The sequence below is a fragment of the Alligator mississippiensis genome, chromosome 1, assembly GCF_030867095.1.
Source record: "Alligator mississippiensis isolate rAllMis1 chromosome 1, rAllMis1, whole genome shotgun sequence".
Taxonomy (NCBI): Eukaryota; Metazoa; Chordata; order Crocodylia; family Alligatoridae; genus Alligator; species Alligator mississippiensis.
Genome location: NC_081824.1, coordinates 407,397,675 through 407,422,163, shown reverse-complemented (window position 1 = coordinate 407,422,163; position 24,489 = coordinate 407,397,675). Strand labels below are relative to the sequence as shown.

Sequence of the window (24,489 nt, the reverse complement as noted above, 5' to 3'; positions counted from 1 at the left end):
TGCCTTATTTATTTCTTACATTAAGAGCTTGACCGAACTATCTAGCACTAGACCGATAGCTTTCTTAGTCTTTCTTTTCTGACCAACATATTTATTCTTGTTGGCCTTGATTCCCTTTGCCAAGTGTAAAACATTTTTTTACCTTTGCCTCCATGATTTTCTTCCTGAAAGTTCTTGTTATTTCTTGGTATATTTCCTTAGCGACATCCTCTTCCTTCCATTTTCTGGATGTTTTAATTGTGATTTTGAGGCATCCAAGAAGCTCCTTGTCCTGACAGATTGATCTTCTGCTATCCTTTTTGTCCTTCTATTGTGTCAGAATAGCTTCTTGTTGAGCATAGGAAGTGGTATACTGTTATGTATTGTGGCCAGACCAAGAACAGATTCATGGATACATAGATTCATAGATGTAGGGTCGGAAGGGACCTAAGTAGATCTTCAAGTCTGTCCCCCTTCCCTGGGCAGGAGATAATACTGGGCTCATATGACCCCAGCTAGGTAACTATCCAGCCTCCTCTTAAAGACCCCCAAGGTAGGAGCCAGCACCACTTCTCTTGGAAGTTGGTTCCAGATCCTAGCTGCCCTGACTGTAAAATAGTGCCCTCTACTGTACAGCCTGAACCTACTCTCAAACAGCTTATGGCTGTTATTTCTTGTTACTCTGGGAGGTGCTCGGGGGAACAGGGTCTCTCCCATTCCCCGCTGGTCCCCCCTGGTAAGTTTATAGATGGCCACCAGGTCCCCTCTCAGCCTTCTCTGAAGGCTGAACAGGTTCAGGTCCCATAGCCTCCCCACGTAGGGTCTGCCTTGCTGCCCCCTGACCATGCAAGTGGCCATCCTCTGGACCCTCTTGATGCTGGCCACATTCCTCCTAAAGTGCAGCGTCCAGAACTGGACACAGTACTCCAACTGCGGCCTGACCAGCACCGCATAGATGGGGAGGATCACTTCCTTGGCCCTGCTTGTGATGCATCTGTGTAAGCATGACAAGGTGTGATTAGCCTTACTGACTGTGTCCTTGCATTGGCAGCCCATGTTCATTTTGGAATTGATAATGACTCCAAGATCTCTTTCTGCTACTGTGCTTTTGAGAAGGGAATTCTCCAGCCTATAGATATGCTGCTGGTTCTTACTGCCCATGTGCAGTACCCTGCACTTGTCAGTATTGAATCCCATTCTGTTCTCATTCGCCCACCCCTGTAACCTGTCCAGGTCCAGCTGTATCCTGTCCCTCCCTCCTACCATGCCCACCTCACCCCAAATCTTGGTGTCATCAGCAAATTTGAACAGGGTGCTTTTCACCTCCTCATCCAAGTCGCCAATAAAGAAATTGAACAGTGTAGGCCTGAGGACTGAGCCCTGGGGGACTCCACTGCTCACATCCCTACAGGTTGAATATGACCCATCCACCACCACTCTCTGGGTGTGGCCCCTCAGCCAATTTACGACCCATCTGACTGTGTAGGCATCAATGCCGCAGTCACTTAGCTTTTTAATGAGAATGGGGTGAGAGACAGTGTCAAAGGCCTTCCTGAAGTCCAGAAAGACTACATCCACCGTGACACCTGCATCCAATGATTTTATGACCTGATCGTAGAAAGCAATCAGGTTGGTCTGACAGGACCTGCCCCTAGTGAACCCATGCTGGTTGCCCCTGAGCATCCTCCCCACTGCTGGTCCCTCACAGATGTGCTCCTGGATAATTTTCTCAAAGAGCTTCCCCAGTTTCGAAGTAAGACTAACGGGCCTATAGTTGCCCAGGTCCTCCCTCCTCCCTTTTTTTGTAAATGGGTACCACAATGGCTCTTTTCCAGTCATCTGGCACCTGGCCAGAGCACCATGAGTGCTTGTAAAGCTGTGCCAGGGGCTCCGTGATAACTCCTACCAATTCCCTCAACACCCTGGCATCTGGACCTGCTGATTTGAACACGTCCAGCCCCTCCAGAAGTTCCCTAACTCAGTCCTCCCTGACCCTAGGCCTGGCAGTCTCTCTCCTGATTCCATCCTGAATCTCAGTGGTGGAGTCCCAGTCCCTGCACATAAAAATGGAAGCGAATTGTTAAAAAGGTCTGCCTTTTCCTCTGGTGCAACTACCAGATTGCCAAGCATATCCTGCAGGGGCCCCACATTACCTGGTGCCTTCTTCATACTCCCTATGTATTTAAAAAAGGACTTTTTGTTGTCCTTGATCCTTGAGGCTAGCCCTAGTTCCTAGATTAACCTAGGGACTCCATCCTCCCAGAGTTCTCTATTGACATTTCAGGTTGGAGCTTGGGGAATGTGAGGGTATGGTGAGCTAGGCCAAGGTCTTGGGAATTAGGTCTACAAACTAACCTGAAAAGCCACTGATGGAAGGCATAGGGGTGCAGGGTTGCTAGTACCTTCATATCCTGTAGTAGCAATAAAAAATAGTGGCACATAAGCTATTACAGTTTGGGTCTGAGCTTTTAAACCTTCACCTTGCATGTGCTTAGGGATGAGTACAGAATTGGCGTTCTAGGGATTGCAGGTTAAACATTTCCTCATTGCGAAATGTGGCTTAGTTAAAATAAAATTCCTTCTTGGGAAAGATCAATGTTGATAGAATCTTTTATCAGTCAAATCTGAACCAGATTTTGTAAACCACTTATAGTTTATGGATGAAAAACACTGAATGGGTCTGATCAAAATACACCAGATGGTCCTGTACTTATCAGACATTGACAATGTAATAATTTACGTTGGGTGTGTACACTGATGCAAATTACATTGGGACCAAGGAGGGGAATACAGGCAACCCCCGCTTAACACTGTTTCACTTAACACTATTTCACTATAACGCTCATTTAAAATTGATATCTGATTCCACTTGGTGTACAGCGAGTTTTGTTATAATGTTCGCAGTCACCATCTTGGGTCATTAAAAACTATTGCGGTTGCCATCTTGGGTCGTCAGATACTTTCAGTTTCGCTTAATGCTTGGTTTAACAGGAACCAATTAAGAGCGCTAATTGGGGGTTGCCTGTAATGATCAGTTATCCAGGGGCAATTGCCGCAATAGGTACTATTACAGTGCTTCACCATTTGTGTGAGGGCAGGTAATTTCTTGTTTGCACTGAGCAAATGATTACCCCAGGATAACTGCAGACAAAAGTTACTTATAGCTCTGTAAGTTGCATGGATGCTGTTTCTTTCTGGGGCTACATTATATTGGATTTTAGTAAGTTACAGCTGTGTAGGTCTATATATAGCATGTCTGCTCCCTTTTTTCAACTGTTCAAAAAGTGGTTTACACCAATATAACATTGTTGTATACCTAGGGCCTGTAAGACCTAAATGTTTATTGTGAATGCTATTATTATTTTCTGATCTGACATGTGCTAATTTATCCTTACGAAAAACCTCTTAACTTTTTTAGGAATGTAGGCCATAGGACTAGAAGGGACCTTTCTGTATCTCAGTGGGTGCGTCTACACATGCTATTACTGTGCATGGATAAACACTGGAGCTTATTGCTTTGGACTGTTTTGCTCCTGGGCATGCCATTTGAACATGTGCCCAGGAGCAATTAACTTTGGAGTAATCAGGTCTGAAGTTTATTCATGCGCAGCATGTGGAGTTGGGTCAGAGCAGCCCTAGCTGGCAGCGGATACTACTGGTCAGCTTGCCAGTCCAGGGCTGCTCTCCTTGGCTCTACTTGTGGTGGAGGGGCTGACTAGGGCATAAGGGTGCTTCAGTGTGGGGCTAGCCAGCTGGTAGCCCCCTCACTGAAGTACTCTCGTGCTCCAGCCAGCCCCTTCCAACATCTACACGTGTGCTGCTGTGGAGTTTTTTACTCTGTAGCAGGATAGTACTTGTATTTACTAGTATTGTATTGTATTTAAGCAGTACTAGCCTGCTGCATAGCAAATTAGTTTAATTCAGCCTAATAGGGGTGCATGTGTAGATGTCGAGGTGTTTACTGCGTATCTAATTAGTTAATTGTGCAATAAATATCTTGCGTAGATGTGCCCAGTTTCCCCAGTTGAAAAATAGTGATAATGATATTTAACTACTTCCATAGAGGAGTTGTGAAGCTGAACTAATCAGAAGACCCTTTGAATCTATTGGAAGAAAGGTGTAAAAATCATAACACTTTTTATCTAATCAGTGGCATCATTATCATCATTATTATAATTATTATTATTACAGCTTAACTTTTTCGTTACTTGAGGAACTATTGTCAGACTTTACCTGTTGATTCCAAGTAAAATATTGACATTTTTTAACTTTTATTATATATACTTATAATTACAGCTATTTTCCAACGTGTCCGGTTCTTTGGATGACCAGGGAATATGCCAGTGCTCCGTGTACCTGCCAGACACTACATTTCCTGTGCAGAAGGTTGAGCAATTGGAAATCATAGCCCAAACCCTGTCGCAGAAATTTGAGAGTGAACTGTCTAAAGTAAGGTGTTCTTTTTATGTACCTGCCAATTGTATTTTAAGGGAAAAATGGGTAATCCTGAAAGAGTATAGCAGTCAGCATTATTTGGTACTTTTCAGAAAAGAGTTGTATAATAATACAAGTTGATTAAATATAATATATACAGCCCTATAGCATAGAATTGATTCTTTGCAATGTCACATTATATGCACAATACTTGCTTGTCTGTGATTATTGTATACGGCTTGCCTGATAGGAAGCCAGGAACCCTGCATCCTCTGTGTTATTATTTGTATGTAGCCAGCTTAGGAGAGGGAGTGAGGAAAAGATGGCAATGGTAAATTCCAGCCAGACTAAAGAAATGGGTAAAAATATATTTCCTGACTCCTCCATAGTCTTAAAAGGTGAAAAAATAAAATATTTCAACATCTGAAGTCCGAGCAATGAGATGACCAAATTATGCATTCTTTTTAAAGACAAACTTCTTAGCCTCATTCTACTTGGTTTCTTTGGTACAAGCATTTAAATCCCACAGAACCCAGTTAAACCCACAAATATCTCAATGGCTGAAGTACCCTGAGCGAAACAGCTTATGAGTACAAGGATCTGCATTTGGCTTATGTTAGGAGAGAATTTCAGAGCTTAAATTAGGTGTCCAGGAGAAAGTGTTTGCTCCAGCAACCAGGCATCTTATGAAATGAAGTGTCCTTGAATTAATCAGCAGAAAAAGGCACAGAACTAAATTATAAATTCTAACCATAAATATTCATAACTGTCTTCTGGTATAATCAAGAACAGATAAGAAGTTATGCATAAAAAACACAACAACGTGGGTATGCAGGATCCTATAAAGAGATATTTTCAGTTGAAATAATTTGCTTTGAAATAACTGGAGCTAACACACATTCACTGACACACATTCATTGTCAGTAGGGATATGAAGAGCAATTTGACAGAAATCTCAGTGCCTTTGAGTATAGGAATTACCTGATCAGTTTAGTAGGAATGTATAACTTGACGTTAACCATCTATGAAGACAGTGAGGTATGAACACTGAGGTCCCACATTGCTCCCCCTGTGCTCAGTAGCAACATTTTAATTGACTGCAAGAGGGCAGGATCAGATCCACAATTCTGCAAAGACTTTTTGATCAAAGAGGACTGACATGAGATGCACTTGAGGCCAATCTTCTATGGAAGTGAAGCTCTGCAATGGGATCTTTATTAGAGTAAGGAATAAGTAGTGATAGCTGGAGTTTTAGAGTTTTTTTCAGACCTCAGCTTTCTCTTTTAAAAAAGTGGTTAGACTCTACTGGCATGCATGATATAGCCCTCTTCAAGTTAATGGAATAATAGAATCATAGAAAATTAGGGTTGGAAGGGACCTCAGGAGGTCATCTAGTCCAACCCCCTGCTCAAAGCAGGACCATCCCCAACTAGATCATCCCAGACAAGGCTTTGTCTAGCCACATCTTAAAAACTTCCAAGGATGGAGATTCCACCACCTCTCTGGGTACCTGTTCCAGTGTTTTACTACCCTTCTAGTAAGAACATTTTTCCTAATATCTAACCTAAACTGCCCTTGCTGCAACTTGAGCCCATTGCTCCTTGTTCTGTCATCTGCCACCACTGAGAACAGTCCAGCTCCATCCTCTTTCGAATCTTCCTTCAGGTAGTTGAAGACTGCTGTTAAATCCCCTCCCAGTATCCTCTTTTCAAGACTATATAAACCCAGTTCCACCAGCCCTTCCTCATAAGTCATGTGCCCTAGCCCCCTCACCATTTTTGTTGCCCCCTGCTGGACTCTCTCCAATTCATCCACATCCTTTCTGTAGAGGATTTCTGGAGTGTAGTGGACAAACAAATTAAAGGAATAACACCAAAAAAAAAATCATTTTCTAATTCTATAGTGAGATCGGCCTGAACCAAAACCCTAGCTCCAGCCCTCACTTCAATACATTTTGGGGACGTTCAAATAAGATTTAGTTTTTCAACCTGGACCTCTCTTTATGCTGCATGGGCTTTTATTAGACTGCTGTAGAATTTGAAGCAACTAAGGAAACTTCAGGCACCAAGGCTGCCTATACATGTGCTTGGGTGTAGGGGGGAGTTTTAATTAGAGTGGTTCCTGGAGAGCTGCTATAGTTAAAACACCACAGCATCACATGTATTAAGTTCCCGTGTTCTTAAAAATGGCCATGGGATGCTTTTACTTCTTCAGTAAACTTTAGTTAAAACACCCCCCCTTTAACTAAACTTAAAGTTAAACTGTAACTTTTAAAGAAGATTTAGTCTGCTCTGATGTGTTCCAAGTAGAACACATTGGAGCATGTATATAGGAAGCCTATATTCTACTATAGCCAGATTTTATTCTATTTGGTATCTAAGTGGACTAAGGTGCCTAATCCTGATGTGCTGCTGCTGGTGGTGGTGGTGGTAGTAGTGGTGGGGAGTCCTCCTTCCCTTACTTGCTTTGTCTCAATTCCTTTTGCAGCTAACAGGAGTTCTTCCCAAGTAAAAACCAAAGGATTGGACCCTTTAAGAGATGCTGTACATGTACTGCAAGTCCCAAATAAACAACCTGATTGAATCTCTAACCTTTTGCCTGATTGTAGGCTGCTAATTCAACAAGCAAGGGGGCCCTTTTATAAATTCAGCAGGCAATGGAGTTCACAGATAAAAAGATGCTCTCATATTCCAAATCAGCTCAAACTGTAGGCTGAAAATATCAGGCTAATTTTTCATTTGCAACTTGAACCTTTGCCACTCTAATTATGATTATGAACAAATTAACCTTTAAAAATAATGTAGGAATCAGCTCTTCTCAGCATGAGAGAGCTTGGCTCACTTTGCGTCCCTTAAAAGAAGGAAGAGAATAGGAACTTAAATGCAGGGGGGAAATGTGCCTTTCTCAGTAGGAGCCACTAAGCCCAGGACATCCTCATGCAATAATAATAATGGGAAAAGAAAGCACACCTTCCCAACACAGATAAAGACTCTGTCCAAAATAGATTATTCTGTTAGAAAATCCTCCTTGATGCCCACATGTAGGTGAAATCTTGTCATGTGATTGTAGAAGTCAAACTTCCCTGAGGCTGTTGCACTTGCAGATGTAACTTTTCAGAATGGTGGGCTCCTGTCACTTCCATCCTAGTTTCAGTCTCCACAGTTTTCCATTTTATGTCTTCCTTCTGCTTCTTCAGTCCCCCCCCTCCATCCTCCAACTGCATGTTGGAGGAGTGTCTGTTTGCATGCTGAGAAACCTGTGTTGATAAATACCAAGGGCAATAAATGAACATTATATGTTTTTTTCCTTGCCCCTTTCATGGCCTTAGTGTGCCAGCACTTGAAAGAGGAAAACCATAGCAGGAATTAGTCTGGAGTATGCCTGAAGTAGCTTCATTCTAGTTCTGTAAGGGTGCAAGTCCTGTGCACTATTTACACTCTATCTAAGATCTCTGTGAAGAGTATCAGCGTGACCGCTAATGATTATTGACGTGTATCCTAAAATGTGGTTTACGTGTTGGATTTTTGAGAGGGTGTGTTGGCCTGTCTGAGAGGATCAGGGACAATCACCAAAGACAGAATCAGGGTATGGACAGAAGATTATAAATCTCAATGCAATTTGCATTAGTTTTGTGAACTGATGCACACTGCATTTCATTATGTCATGGACTGAGATAGTATGAACAAGGGGTAGCCCAAACTCTAGGCTTCCATTACTGGACCTGGCCACCAGGTGACCGGAAAGCAAATAATATCATGTTTGTGTTAACTAATTGGTTATGTCTTAATGGTCTAAGGACAAATGACATCTGCAATTTATGCTCATGAATAAATTCTGGAGCTTATAGCTCTGGAGTTTTTGTGCTTCTGGGTGCTCTTTTCGAATGTGTGCCCAAAAGCAAAAATCTCTGGGGTATATTGATCCGGAGTTTATTCATGCACAGCACATGGAGCCTGGTTGGAGCAGCCCATGCTGGTAGGGGATCTGGGGGGTCAGGCTGCTAGCCCAGAGCTGCTCCAACCCAGCTTCAGGTTCTGCAGAATGACTGGCTGGGGCACAAGTGTGCTTCAGTAAAGGGGCTCCCTGCTGGCTAGCTTTGCGCTGAAGCACCCTGTGCCCCAGCCAGCTGGGGCAGCATCCTCATGTGTGCTGGTGTGCATGAAAAAACTCTGCACCAGGTATTTACGAGTATAACCCTGCTGCGGAGTTTATTAGTTTTGTATCTCCTAATAGTGATGCATGTGTAGATGCCAAGACATTTACTGTGCAGTTATTTAGTCATTAAATGTCTCATGCATTAAATGTCTCGTGTAGACATGCCCAATATAACTTATACCGGTGGAGTTTTACACCCATTCTTTTAGAAGTAATTATCTACTGGACTGAGTGAAACTACCTTAGTTTAGTAGTTTGTGCCCTCCATTTGCTATATTTTTATTGGTTATCTAACCAGCCTCACAGTCACAAGACCAGTGTTTACAAAGTGTTAAGGATGAATGGGTCTAACTGCCATACAATGGAACAGTCATCAGAGAGACAGTCTCTATGGGGAAGAACAAATGTTCAAACTGCAGTGAATTAGAAGGGATCGTGGTCTTATCACAGAGCAGCTGATTTGTGGTAACTGTCCATCTGCCTGCTTTTAGCTCGGAGTAGTGAAAACTACACTGTGGCAAACCCGTTTTACTCATGCAGAAAAATGCTTTAATGTGGGGTAAGAGCAGGTGAACAGACAGTAACTCTGTGTTAATTCCTCCACAGGTAGTCCGGGCCCCTTTTACTGTCTGCAGTTTGTTCATTTGCTCAAAGCAGAGGCATAACTAGCAGACAGAAAGGCAATATTTAAAGGGGTCATGTGCCTTGGGCCAATATATGGTTTAGTTATCCCTTAGCCTGAATTTTTACAGGATTGGGAGTAGATTCCAATGTATACAGATTGGGAATAGATGACACAGACAGTTAGATTCTTGGCTAGGATAAATCATTGTAGGTCCATTAGAATTTGTAGGACCATCCCAAATTTATGTCAGCTCAGGATCTGGTCCATATTTGGGTTTGAAAACATGTTTAGAAATCCCAGTTGAAAAGCATGGGAATGCATAAATTTTATGTCTGAGGGCATAAGATGGTTCATGAAATATTTTCTATATGTGTAAGGAATCATGCACAGAGTGTTTGTTCTGATTTGAAAAGTAGCTGAGATACGGTTGCATTGAAAATTACAATTCTGAAAAGAGTATTTTCTTATCTTAGGCTCTGCTTTTTCAAGTAAATCACTGAGATTCAATACCAAGACACAGAATTATGGGCTGAATTGATCATATCTATCCAGCATGAGTATATATGCACTACTTACTAAACTATTAAAGTCCAGTACTAGCACACGCTGGATTTAGTGTAAACCTTGGAAAGAATTATTTAAAGGAAGTTTCTTTTGTAGTTATTCCAAAGTCTCAGTTGGGAATCTGGACAGGATAACATAAGGACAGTAGAGCAGCAAGGCTTTAGTTTTAATAAAAACTCTCCCCATGTCAAAATTTTAGAAGAACATTTATGAGCTGTGGCCTTGTTTAAAATGGAATGGAAACATTATTGACAGATGAAAAACATTTTAATTCATGTTAATATCATGCAAAAATGATTAAATTGATTTTTAAATTTTTGGGCTGAACATATTCATAAGCAATTTCAGACAGAAAGGCAAGATTTAAAGGTATGATAAACATCTGAAAATAGGGGCATATAATAGACATGTCTTCTTAGGCCATAACTGCAGAGTTACTAGTGGGACATATTAGTAGCTGTTGAGAGATTCTCCAACTTTTGCAGGGCCATCAGAATCATTTAAAGGCAAATGGGCACATTTTAAGTAGTATGAAACATATAGAATACAGAATTATATTTTTCCCAAACTGTTAATTTTTGTGGAACTCTGATTTTCTAGAAAATATTTCATATCTATAAGAAGCTCTTGACATTGCTCTTTACACGATTTGCACAGTGACCATTGCATTAGCAGATACATATTTTGAAAGTATATTTATCCAACCATCTGTTTAATGGTTCCACAGCTGAAGAACTGGCTGTATAAGTTATTCAAGCTAAAGGTTGAAAGTATTTTTTCATCTCAAATAGCTTTAGTTTAAATTAGTTTTGGGATGGATAAATTGCTGTATTTTAAAAAGTATGTAAAGCTAAAACTACTTTTTAAGGGGATCCAAAGAGATCTATTTAAGAAAAGAGTTGCATCAAATATAAAATGTTTTCTGATGTAGTGTTCCTTGCAGTCATTGGAAAGAAATGTCAGCATTTGGAAACCTCTCTAAGATTTGTCAGGACACTAATATTTTTCAGTTAAGTCCTTCATATTAAATTATCACTGCAGTTATCTGTTGGAATCTGGCCCCATAAATTCTACACAAAACTGGTATAAAAGTTATCTTCCAGGCTAGAGACAGACATTACACATAAACGGGTTTAAGTGATCATAAACTGGTTTAAACCTGTAATAGAACAGATATTCAGTGAATGTAAACCAGTTTGAAAATGGCTGAAACTGGTTTGAGATAAACCTGATTGAATGTAATATCAGACTTAACTGATTTGGCTAAAACTGGTTTATGCAATGTCTATCCCAGACCCCTTCTTGGTTTAAGTTAAACCAGATTCCCACAGCATCCCAGCATGGTCTTTGGGCTGGGCGCTCTGCTCCACCAGAGGGCTGGCCCCTACCCTCTGCTCCCTGGCTCGAGCTCTGGCAAAGACTGCAGGCATCTACCTGGCTTCTCACTGCTCCCTGCTAAGCAGGGATTCTCCCCTCCCCTCTGCCTTACTCAGACACCTCTCAGTATTAGCTAGCATATCACATGCTGGCTACGGTGCTGTAGCAGACAGGACAAAGGTAGACAGGACTGTGCCCACTTAGGACTTTTTGGAGCTAATCAATAGGTAGCTGTGAAGCTTTTGTTTTTTTTGTTTTCTTAATGGGCTGATAAACACTGAGTTAGGGGTCATACATACTGTGCTATCAACTGCCTGGTGGTTTCTCGGAGGGAGGGCCCCTCCCTAATAAGAGCACCCTTCAGGGGCCTGGCCATGCCTCCCTCAGCTCAGCATCGTGGAAGGGAAGGGAGGGCTGCTCTAGCACCCCCCAGCTTCTAGCCAGAGCCACTGCAGGCATGTGCTGACATTTCTTCAGTCCAGAGGGGATGTCTGTTCACTTACAAACTGGTTCAGCCTAGCCAGGTTAGACTAACCTGCCAAGATTGAATCAGTTCATGCTCAGTGTTTTTGAATGTCTGTCCCTAGCCCTAGAGGAAACATGGTTGAGGAATAAAAAATTATCCACAAAGTCTGTTCTCAATTATACCCAAGTAATCCTTATGAGACTTCAATATGATTGCACAGATCTAAAAAGGAGCCAAATTTGGCATTTTGTGTATATGTAGCCCTGATGCCACTTGTATGTGTGGAATAAAGATGTCAAGCATCCATGTTATATTTGCTAACCTGAATTGGAAAATTTGCTTACCTTTAGGTTACACTGTACATGAAAACAGTGGAATTGTATGAACAAAAAATCCAAAATCTAACTATCAAGGTGGAACATATGGAGAAAAACAGTGTTTCTTATACTGAAATGGACTTCCAGTTACTGAAAATGGAAATCATAGAAATGGAGAAACTAATTACTCAGCTGAAATTGACACTTGGTGGAAGTAACGTGATCGTTGAACAACTATATGTGGAGGTATTGGAAGAGTACTATTGAGCCATTCAGGTTCAAATTACAATTTTTTTTCTTGGTTATATCACTACATTATTTCATCATTGTCTCCAGTTGTTGTCAGTGGAATTATTCTGGATTTTCCCTTGGTGTAATTTAAAACAAATCTGTATTTTTTCTTTGTATATGGCAGAAATGGAAACTTGAACCTCCTTTTCATTCATGTACCTGAAAGCTAAAGTTCTTGAATGCCCTATTGAATAAAAGTTCTGACTAAATTATTTAATAAATATTAATTTGTAGGCTCCTCTGGCTGTCAGCTGCTGCTCCTTAACTCAAATAATTTAAAAGTTAACTTCTCATGACTACGATAGTAGCCCAATGAATATAAAATCAGGAACTGGAAAAGACTCACCTTCCCAACATACAATTAATCACATTTTCAAGAGTGTAATTTATCATTCACCTGGAATGAATAGTGACAATAAAGTTAAAGCAGTTAGTAGGTAAAATATAATTAATGTCTTCATTGTCCTCTTTAGCCATGGATAAGAGAATATTTTATTTACTTGGGGAGGTAACATTTCAAGGAAAGGTTAATACTGGGGTAAGCATTAGTGGACAGGAATAGCATTCCTGTTTTCATGCATGGAGTTGGACAAGATGACCTTTGAGGTCTTTTCCAACCCTATGAGTCTATTATTTTTATTGCAATATTTTGCATTATGGTACATGATTGAGTTTCAGAATTACAAGCATTTCCTTGTTAGACATTATCAAATGTATCCTAAAAGCTTATTCTGTAGCATCTTCTGTGAAATGAGAAACCCTGCCTAAAATGATTACAGAATTTAATTCTAATTTTTTTGTTTGTCTAGATCAAGAATCTGACTCTCATAGTGAATGATATGGAATCAATGGACACAAACAATATCCTTGCAATTCGTCGGCAAATTGTGTATCTGCAGAATCAGTTGAAGGCATGTGAAGGGAACAGCAATAAGACCATAGAAGTACCCTATTTCCCACCAGGTAAGCATTGCTTTTATTGGCCACATATGAAGAAATGTGAGAAGTAGGAGGAAGAGCAAATTAATTGATTATTAATATTAAATATAATGAGAATGATAACACACAGCACATGAAACATTTACCAGACACCTACTAACATTTTTGGTAGTGGGTTAATATGAAAACTGAGAACTGAAGAAAAATGCTTTCACCAATTCTTACTATTTCCCAGCTAGGAAGTAGCAAAGAAGCATGAAATTTTGTACTGGCCTCTTTTGTAAACACTTCCCAACTGTGGGAACATTATGGGTTTTCTGACCAGCTCTGATTTTACTAGCTTTCATGAAAGTGATCTGGACTTTGTGGATTTCACTTTCCTGCTACCTGAGAAATTCTGAACAGCAGTGGCTACACTGAAGCTGTTTGTACTCAAGTTCAAGCATAGTTGTACGTTACATAGGGTTCACATGCAGAAGATTCATCTTGACCCTGAAGGCTAGAGATATAGGCTGCCTATACACGTGCTGGAGGATGGGGGGTGGGGCATTTTAATTAGAGCGGTTCCTGGATAGCCCTTGCACATTTCAAAACAGTCACAGGATGCTTTATATAAAGCTCATTCAATGAGGTTTACATAAAGTACCCCCGCAGCCATTGTGAAATGCGTGGGGGCTTAATACACGTGATGGTGATGTGACATCGGAGCATTCTAATGAGAACATGGAACAGACTCGATTAATTGAGTTCTAATTAGAATGTGAACAAGCACATAGTAGACTGCCGCCAGAGGTGGTTCAAGCACCTACTTTGAACGCCTTCAAGAGACATTTGGGTGTTTATCTTGCTGGGATCCTATGACCCCTGCTGACTTCCTGCCCTTTGGGCCGGGGGCTGGACTTGATGATCTTCCGAGGTCCCTTCCAGCCCTAATGTCTATGAAATCTATAGAAACCCATAGGCCGAAATCCTGGATCTACTGAAGTCAACAGTATTTTTACTGTTCTCTTCAGTGGAACCAGGATTTTCCCTTAATTCTTTTTTTTTTTTTAACAAAAAAGCAGCTTCACCTCTGTGGACATTAATAGTGTATTTACCTCTGGGAAACCTTCCCATGCACTGAGAGTTTTTCAAGCCCTGATAATCCCTTGTATATATTTATATGGTTTCTATTTTTTACAATTGTTATAAAAGAGAAAGATCTTTTATGAATATAAAACCGTTGGAGAAGAAATCTGGTTTTCCCTTCATCCCTGATAATTTGGTAAACAATCAGAAGGGAGCCACACTAACTGGGGAAGGGACTTTCTAATATACAGATAGTAAAGCTATACTGCTTACCAGGGCTAATCTCTCATCACCTTCAGGTTAGTTAGTTCAGGTTTCCCACTGGAAGGACAGATAAATTGATAAGAGAAAAAGCTTCCCCTTGCTTCAGAAAACTTTCCTTAATGACCTCCTTGGAGTTGTGCCAGCACTTTGGGCAACTACTTCAGCTCATTTTTGACGGAAAATACGATCACCACCATATCTGTGGGGTCAGACAAAAAAAAATATCCTACATTCAAAAAAACTTTAAAGGCCTTCTATAATCCTTAGAAAATGCTTAACATGGTTCAGTGAAAAATGTAGTGTTTTCAAAGTATTTGAAAGGCACCTCATTGATTTATTGAAGGTGATGGTGTGGAGAGAAAAGCTGCCTTTTTCTTCTCAGCCTAACTTCAGTTAGCTTTTATTACAGCTGAAAAGTACTAAAGTCTTTAACAATAGCATTGTGTACTTCAGGGGTATATGGGTGCCTGTGACTTCTTCCCTGGTTGACTGGACTGTAGCTTGTTTGTTCAGTGCAGTGGCTTTCACAGTGTAGGGAATGACTTGGAAAGCTAGATTCTCAGGTGGTATAAACTGTCATAGTTCCACTGACTTCAGCTGAACTATGACAATATACATGAGCTGAAAATGTTACTTCTGTCAATAGTGCAGGGGCTGTAGATGACCTCCAATGCATGGCTATGTAGAGAAATTCTCCATGGCACAGCTGGGCTGCCACCTAGTTAAAAATGTTGGGAGCAGGCTGGAAGTGCAGTCTCTGGGTCTGCCGTTAGGTAAATCCAGTGGTTATAATTCTCCTTGAGGGGAGTATTTAGTGACATGATTTCTACACTGGCTGGGGCTGGAATAGTGGCTGTGCCCTGCCTATTAGGTAGGGTGACCATATGTCCCAGTTTAGCCCAGACAGTCCTGGATTTCAGAGGCCGTTCCCACCCAGCTGTTGAGAATTATAATGTACATCCCAGAAACGCAGCAGTTGAAGGATACAGTCTGGCTGGGAGTTGGTGTAGCACGAAGCCTGGCACGCTGCCCCATCCCTGCCTACGTGGGAGAGTGTAGGGAGGACGGGGGAGAAGGGGCGTCCTGGATGAATGTCCTGGCTGTCCTGGATTTCCTTATGGTCAGCCTACTGTTAGGGAGTGCAGCTGCTCAGATAGTAGTCTATGTAATTACTTAGATTTAGATTCACACTCTAAGCTTGTTTCTCTTGGCTTCATGTGCTAGGTGGAGAGGGATAAGTGGGCAGGTATGTTCATTCTTTGTGCAGCGGGCAGCAGTTTTCATTTCATATTGAACTGCTGGAAACTTTCTAGAGTGACTGCATGCAATATGGAACATATTCTTCACTGAGACAAGTGGGAGGGAAAAGGTGCTGCAAAGGGACTTGGGGTGAATGAGTGCATTGGGTTTTCTGGATGCATCCTTCTGGAGGCTTCACATGGGCTGTCAAAGTCCCTAGTGCTCATTTCCATATCTGAGGACAGATTTCCATACATTTTCTTCACAAACTTGCTTGCACTTGAGTTCTTGCCAAACCATTCGGCCTTCCTCTGCTTTTCTTTCATATTCTATTTATAATATTTGTATTAAATTGACTCTGTTCTGTTTTCAGATATCCCCTCTCCCACCTACACACACACACACACACACACACACAAATGCATGTGCACACATAAACATATGCATGTGCATATTTTTGTGGTAATGTGGACTTAGGAGAGATGGGAAAATCTCCACGTTGTCTAAGACCATGAGTTGAAGGAGAATGTAATTAAAGTTACTCACTATGTTAGTGTTTTGAATGTGGCCTTCCCTCAGGCACCGTCTCCCCAGGGCACATGGGGGGCTTGTTCTTAAGAAGCACATGAGAAAGAAAGCAGTGTGTGCCAATTTCTCTGCCCTCTGATTGCAGGTTTCTAAATCTGAATCTCCCTGAGTTGGGATTCATACAATGCATGTATAATAAAAAAGACTTTAAGTTATGGTTCCTGCTACAGTCCCCAGAAATTGTCTGTATTTATGGCAGAAATACTTATCCAAACTCTACCATCCCTTTGACAAGCTGAATGGCTTTCTCTCGTTTGTGCTGATTTTCACCAACTGCATCAGGACAGGTGGATAGAGATGAGGGCTCAGTAATTGTTCATTGAGGGCTTAGCAGCAGGCTTTGTCACATCTGACTAAAGTGATCTGAGAAAGTCAGCAGAGAGAGGTGAGTCAGAGGAGACGCTGACAGGCAAATGGAAGAGCAAAGCTGCTTTTTTTTTTGTTCCTTCAGGAACTAATACCAGATTTCAGGTTACTGGTATACAGCTCTCACCAGGGAGAGGTCTCTGTTTCAGGATCATGCTGATTTCATTTACCCCAGGCCTGAGTATGCAGACTAAGTCTTGAACTAACGTGGGTTTATGAATTATCATTGGAAAGATCAGTGCCTAAATTACTACTAACTTTCACGGATTTGTAGTACCAGATACTTTCAGGGCATCATTACAAACACGGGCTCAGTTCTGCAGTCTCATCCATGTGGATTAGACCCCTGTGCCTATGTGCAGCCCTAGCGATACTAGGGGAAGTCAACAGGGCTGTGTGGATCTATGTGCAGCAATCAGAAGGAATAATATTGTGCCCTTCCCGGAGAAGACTATTTTGCAAGCCTGGCTCTGCTATCCCAGGAGTTGCTCAGAAAAAAATTGTGGCTCAAACAGTTACAAGTTTCTTCTGATTTCCTCTTCTCTCTGGGAATGTTTGGAAGTAGGGGATCTTGTAGCCATTTACTGCTAAAGCTACCCCTAAATTGCATGTATAGCTGGGAAGCTGGCTCACTGAGGATGTAGAGCTAAGGCTCTGCCTATTCCTGTCATCTCCACACCGCTTCACCATCCATAAACTCAGGAGGCAGGCATGCTGCCCTCCAGTCCCTTGCATAACCACACCCAAGATAAATCACTTGCTATGAAGGAATAGCATACGTTCTTGCCCCCTTCTACTTTATTCCACATATGAATATCAGCCTGCCTCAAAATTTAGCTCTGATGGAGAAACAAACCATGACATTCACACACCAGGATTTCAATTAACAGGGGCTCAACACAGTGAAGATAGGAGGAAGAAAATTTTGAATAACTCACACAGAAACATTTCAAGTGCCTCCTAATATTTACAAGATTACATGAGACTTTTGCTCTTTTGTGGATTTTTCCAGACCATCCAGACAAGGAAGGGAAGTTTAGATCAAATAAACAACAATAAATTTCTCTGAACTGTGCAGAAGACAGATCAGCTTCCCAGACCAATCTCAGAATTTAAAAACAAAAAATGTTTCTGAAAGAGTTTTCAAAAAATCAAAGTCAAGCATAGGCTGCATGGCACCTCCAATAATTCTTGATATCATTAAAACTGAGCAGGCTTCTAACTTTGTTTTAATAATTCATTGTTTCATAAATAAAAAACAAACAAGTGTTCAGCAGAGAGATCTCTTTAAGGGAAGAAATAATAATTTATTATTTCTTTTGTAAAAAAGGTCTCTCTGCTGTATACACGTTTGTTTTTTATTTATGAAACAATGTATGAATTATTAAAATCAAGCTGGAATGGTGTTCTGTTTAATGACAAGAAAAATGATTTGATGTTGCATATATATGAGTTCAATAATGCTTCAGTACCTGCAAGGTTTGGTGCAGTATCTTTCTAAGTAGATCAACGTTTTTGAGATGCATTTAATAACCATTTAATTCTGAGATAAGATTGCTGTGATTTTAAGTGCCATAATAGATTTAATATGTTCAGAGTTAAGAACGAACTATAATGCCGGGAGGTAACAATACACAATAGAGATATAAGGCAAACTGCTCAAAATGATTCATAGAGCTGGCAAACTGCAAACCAATTTGCATTCTTCTCTGCATTATCTTTCTTAAATTGCATTATCCAATACATAAGCACATCCAAGCATCTGTATCCCTGGCAAGTACTGTGGCCATGTTATTAGCCATCCTAAGTGCCATTTCTGAAGATACAGCCTGACTGGGTGAGCAGTGGTTTCCCTAGTGTAGTATTTGGAAATGAATGTCTCTGTGGTCCATCTTTAGTCAGGAAAGCACATAAGCATGTGCTGATCCAAGCCAAGGATGATGATTTGCAATGCTGAATTGGAACCATAGTTGACAGCATTTTTCATTAAAAGAAAAAAATTCAGCTCACCTTCCAGCAGAGAACTCCAGGGGAAGAAGACTGATCAGTGGCATAAAGAGTTGTAACATCCTCTCTATCAGGAACCTTACCTGTGGCCAATAAAGCCCTACAAATTCTTGGCACTTACCATGAAAAGTATGACCAAAGTGACAAGTGGATGATGCAGTGATTCAGCACCCAGCGAGCTCCCAATTCAAATCTGATCCCACCCAGATCAGGGACTCTCAGCAAGGTTAGTGGGTGAGTTTTCTCTCCACACAATACATTTTGGCACAAGGGATCAGGCTGGGAAGAGACATGAGGGAAATATATACACCTGCGAGAAAGAAGTAGTAGGGTTTCTTAGAGGAGGAAGGAAGACAGAGTTTTATTCCTCAAAGTATTCACAAAATACCATGGTTACAGCTAACTACACATTCTCAGTAGCTTCTGCAGAATTATCAGGATTCCTATGAAAGGCCACAGAGAAATGACAAATGACTCTAGACCAGAGCAGTTCAACCCTCTCTCTGAATACTGATAAATCATCCTGCTGGGGTTCACTTTGATCCCTCTGCCCCTGGAGGAGTGTTTGGTATTTGGCAGACACCAGATTTCTCCAGATGGCAAGTGTTTTCCAATCATTCCCATCTGTTTGTGAGCTGCTCAGGAGATGTTTCTGCTCACAAGCCCAGGCATCTTTTAATCTTGTGTAGGTAGTAGCTGCTGAAGCTTCCATATTCTGATCCATAGATGTTCTTCAACACAGCTTAAGCATGGACCAGCTAGTGGTGGGAAAGGATACTTCTGTCTCTATATGATTATTGTTTGTCTTCTGCACTAAGACTGATAATCATATTATATTTGTGCTCTGGACACTTCTTCTGGCCTCATCACAGGCTGGCTAGTCACTCAATATTTTCTAAATCAAAAATACAAGTGACTTGCATCAATGGCACCTTAACCAAAGGAGTGTGCTACAGTTATGTTGATCTAGGTGTTAATGATGTCAACAGCCATCACCATGATCAATTAACTGAAACATGACATTCAGGTCTTGCTTGGCTTCTGCTGTAAGAAGAAACATACTCTAGTAGTTAAAGCACCTGACAGAATCAGGAAATCATGGTCCTGTTCTTGGAAGGATCACTAACTTGCTGTATTAATGTGTGCAGGTCATTTAGCAGTGTCTCTGTTACCCGAGGTAACCATATTTTTAAAATAAAAATCTGGGTCACTTCAGTGACAACTTCCCTGAAGAGTTACAGAGTCAGGCAAAAGTACACCTTAAAAAACAGTGTTAGTGTTGCTGGTGGCAGCTTCTGACTCACCAGCTATCTGCATATTTCTGAGCAGAAGATTTTTTTCCAGTAACTTTGTGTTCTGGCTTCATCAGGACACAATAGACAAGTGTGACTGGCATTCACCTTGAGCCAAAGAACTGCTTTGAAGAACTGCTAATGCCCAAATGTGTTCAAATTTACTCTTCATTTCCAAACCTATTCATCACCCTACATGCTCATGCCACTGGGCTGTTTGGTCTTGGTAAACACAGAGCAAATTCTGTTGGTAAGAGTTATACATCCTGAACAAGATTTGTGCAGCAATAAAAAAAATGAACAATTTTGATGGATGAAATACAAAAAACAAGGATCAGTGGCTCTGAAAGATGTTCTTAGGACATTGTATGAAAAACCAGGACTGCCCTGGTTAAACTTGGGCTTGTGGTCTTGGGGGAACTGAGGGAACTATGTACCTATACTTTATAGGGATGTAGTGAGATTGTGCCTATTAGTGTCTGTGATTTCTCTGAGGGCCTCAGATGGAAGTCACTGGCCGCATCTACACAAGATGCTGACTGCGCAGTAGCTTGTTACTACTGCGCAGTAGTGTCACGGAGCATGAACTGTGATGTACTTGGGTATGCAAGTACTAAATGACTGCGCAGTAACAACTGCGCAGTCAGCATCTTGTATAGACATGGCCACTGTGAAGCATTGCTTTAAAGCTGTGATTTTGACAGCAGCATGCTAATTTGAAATGAGCCGCTGGAACTGCTGCTTCTGTCCACTCTCCCTCCTCCTAGAATTCACTGATGTATAGAGTCAGGGCAGCATCACTAATTACCTCTCATTGATGTACAGTGACTTAAGAGGCTCTTTCCCCTGTCTTCCATATTTTCATCCTGAAATTGAATAGCATGTATGATTTCATAGTTTATCTTGTGAGTACCTTTGATACGTGGAAACAGAAATTTGGTTGCATATTTGGAATGGCAAACTGATCACTTGTTTTTCTAAGTGGGTACTGACAAAGGGTATTGATGTCTATAATTTGTTGCTGTTGCTTTTTCAGCATGAACATGGTTCAAGTGAATTGTGCCTAGGAGCACTATATCGCTAAAACAGGCTGAGAGCCTGAATAGATGAAACATTTACACCAGTTAACGTTATATTGGCGTAAAAAAGGAGTGGATAGACCAAGGAAACTCCTAAATGGAGGTAACTCTGTCCAATCACATGTAAAATCACCCTGAAAGAATCAAAGTAAAATTCTACTGATATAAGTTGCACTGCTTTAGGGTTTTTCTATTTCCATCCTGTGGTAGCTGTTTGCTAAAAGGCATGTTACAGCAAGGAGCAATAATACTTGTCTACTGCCAGCAACTACTCTGCAATAACTGCTTATTCACCTTTCCATTATACAGGTGTAATGTATATTGGTACACAAAAGTGATGTAAATTATACCATGTGTTTTTCTGAAGCAATGACAGTAGTGAAAGCAGCACAGATGCACACTGAATCTTTTACACTAGTGCAATCACTAGTGGAATCTTTTACAATCAAAATATGCATTTCTGTTCTTTTCAGCAAAGTGAGTTCTTAAAAAGGACTGCATAAAAGCCTGTTTCATAAGCATACCAGTTTGAAACCCTGTATTTTCTCTTTGTTTTCAGGTAGCTGTACTCATGGTGGACTTCTCAATGTCAGCCAACCCTATAATATACAGTTGAACTGGAGAGGATTTTCCTACAAGTATGGTGCCTGGGGAAGGGATTACTCTCCTCTTACCCCTGAGAAGGACCTTTACTGGGTTGCACCTTTGAATCTAGATGCAAGATACTTAGAATATTACAGGCTTTACAATTCCTATGACGACCTGTTGTTATACAAAAATCCTAGAGAGTACCGAGTGGCATTGGGGGATGGCAGTGGCACTATAGTTTACAAAAATTTCATGTACTTTAATTATTATGGTTCAAGAGAGATAGCCAAACTTGATTTAAATACGAATACCATAGTTTTGAGGAAAGCTCTGCCAAATGCTGCTTATGGTAACCGTTTCTCTTATGCTAGTGTTACGTGGCAAGATATGGACTTGTCTGTGGATGAAAATGGATTGTGGGTAATTTATTCAACTGAGGCCAGCACTGGTAACATTGTGATTAGTAAACTCAATGAGACCTCACTTGATGTGCTAAATACTTGGCAGACAAAACAGTACAAGCCATCTGTTTCCAGCGCCTTTATCATATGTGGTGTTCTATATGCCACAAGAACTGTGAACACCAGGAAAGAGGAAATCTTTTACGCTTATGACACAAAGACTGGACAGGAAAGTAAAATCAGTATCATTATGGATAAAATGTTAGAAACAGTCCAAAGTATCAATTACAGCCCTGGTGACCAAAGGCTTTACATTTATAATGATGGCTACCTTATTAGGCATGATCTAACTTTTAAACCTATATTATAGTAATATGAATATATGGAAGAGTTGGACCATTACAGGTGTGATATTCCTCTGGAAAATATTAATGCTAATTTTAGGTTTGTTCTAATGAGCACTAGCAATTGGGCATGGGGTTTAGTATGACAAATGAGGCCACTGAAGAGATAACTTATCATAATAAATGCTATACCTGGGAATTACTGTTTGCAAGATGGGGTTCTTCATGTTTTAATTAGTGCTTTAATACAATGATGATAGGTGAATGCCTATTTTGATGTAACAAAGAGAGGCTGAAACTACATTTCCTCATAATTGTTCAAAATATGGAAGAAAAAGAATTTCCATATATATATATATAATTGGTCCCACATACTGCTAATTATAATATATAACATTGGTCCCATATACCGCTAAAGGATTAAAGTTAGAAGAGAATTAAGACTTGATCTATGAAGAGAACTCATTGATTAAGATGAAGTGCTAGAAAGGCCATTGATATATAATAATTCCTTTCTTGCAATCTGCTAAGGTATTTAGACAGCAGGACTACCCTACATCACTTTCTTAAAAACTGCACTCCAGTAAGCACCTGCATATATTAACAACCTTGAATAGTTGCATGTTCTCATTGCTATGTCCTTGGGGCTTGATCCAATGCTAACTGAATACAATGGACATATTTCCATTGACCCCAGTGATCTATAGGCGAGGTCTTTTATGCATGCCAGATGTTGCACTAGAACAGAACCTATGTTATCTGCATGCTTCCATTCAGCCTTTTTTGGCATTCTGTAATTAGATTAATCTGAACTCAATTAGCCTGGAGTCAAATTCATTCTTGGTGCAACTCCATTAGCAACAGTGAGAGAATCCAACCTATGCTATTTATATCCCATAATTCTGGGTGCTTACTTTACTTTTATTTACTGTTTCTAAAAAGTTTTTTTCATTGTCAATATCTGTCCCTTAATCATGTCAGAAAATATGAAATAAGGAACTGCCCAGTTACAAAAATGCTATGAATGTTGTATTTCTTGTATTAGATGCACAGCAATGTCTTTGCCCCAAGACAAATCTGCATAAGTAGATGTAAATGATTCATTTTTGCTTAATAAAGAATTATTTTAAAAATCCAACTTGGGTTCTGTAGCTTTTTGAGTCATGTTGTAACAAATGGGAAACTTTTGACTCAGCAGGAAGGCAACTTGACCAAACCTTTGAAACAGAATCATTCCATTCATTTGGCTTCAAGTGCTTAAATAGCTCCTGAAACAACATGAGCTGTGAATCAATATGTCAGCAAGCATGTAAGAGAAGATTTATTTCCCTGTACAGATATATGCTGGTTGGTTTGGTTAAGATTCTCCACCAAGCTGCAATTTTACTTGAGAGGTCTGAGGCTGATGAGTTGATGACACACATTTAAGCCAGGTGCTGTCACTTATCAGGTATCAGCATCTGTTATCTGAAAATGAATTTGAAAACCATTGAGTTGCTGATGCAGTAATCTGATCAACCAGCATAGTTAACATTGATTTGTAAATAATCCACAGCAGCCCAAATTAATCTCTGTTTAATAAAAGAAAAGGCAGCAGGCTCATTCTCCCTCCACATTTGAGGTGCTGGGAGGTGTTAATTATTTCAATAATTACCACGACTTTTCACTATGAACAGAAGCCTGGAAACAAATTCAGAAACAAATTTCTTTGAAGGTCCATTCTTGATCTGATACTTTTTCCATTTATGCATCAAGTTGTGTCTCTGACCTCCTCCTGTACATGTTTAACCCTGAGCTGAAATATAACTTGTTTAAAATAGAGCTCCTTACATTCCTTCCCCAATTCTCCCTTTGTCACTGTTAACAGTAGCCCCATCTAGCCCATAATTCAGCCTTGTCATGATGAGTCCCATGATCCCAAGATCCAGTCTATATTCAAATCTTGAAACTTTGTTCAACCAAATGTTTTAATGACCTGACCTTTTCCCTCAAGTTCATAGCACTAAGGGTGTTTGTACACATGATGATGTTACCATGTACACGTGATGAAAATGTTCTTTTGTGTGGCTTAATAGTGTCACACTTTACACGTATGTGAATTTGGGG

At 40.5% G+C, this 24,489-nt stretch overlaps 1 protein-coding gene across 1 annotated transcript in view; it reads left to right on the top strand.

The window, feature by feature from the left end:
- The window catches only part of OLFM4 (olfactomedin 4), a 29,377-nt gene extending 5,856 nt beyond the window's left edge, over positions 1 to 23,521 (top strand). Inside the window, exons 3-6 of the mRNA XM_014608335.3 lie at positions 4,276 to 4,428; positions 11,951 to 12,163; positions 13,018 to 13,171; positions 21,610 to 23,521. Of these exons, the coding sequence (XP_014463821.1) occupies positions 4,276 to 4,428; positions 11,951 to 12,163; positions 13,018 to 13,171; positions 21,610 to 22,409 (1,320 nt within the window). The 3' untranslated portion in view covers positions 22,410 to 23,521. The remainder of the gene's footprint in view (positions 1 to 4,275; positions 4,429 to 11,950; positions 12,164 to 13,017; positions 13,172 to 21,609) is intronic.
- The last annotated feature ends 968 nt before the right edge of the window (positions 23,522 to 24,489 follow it).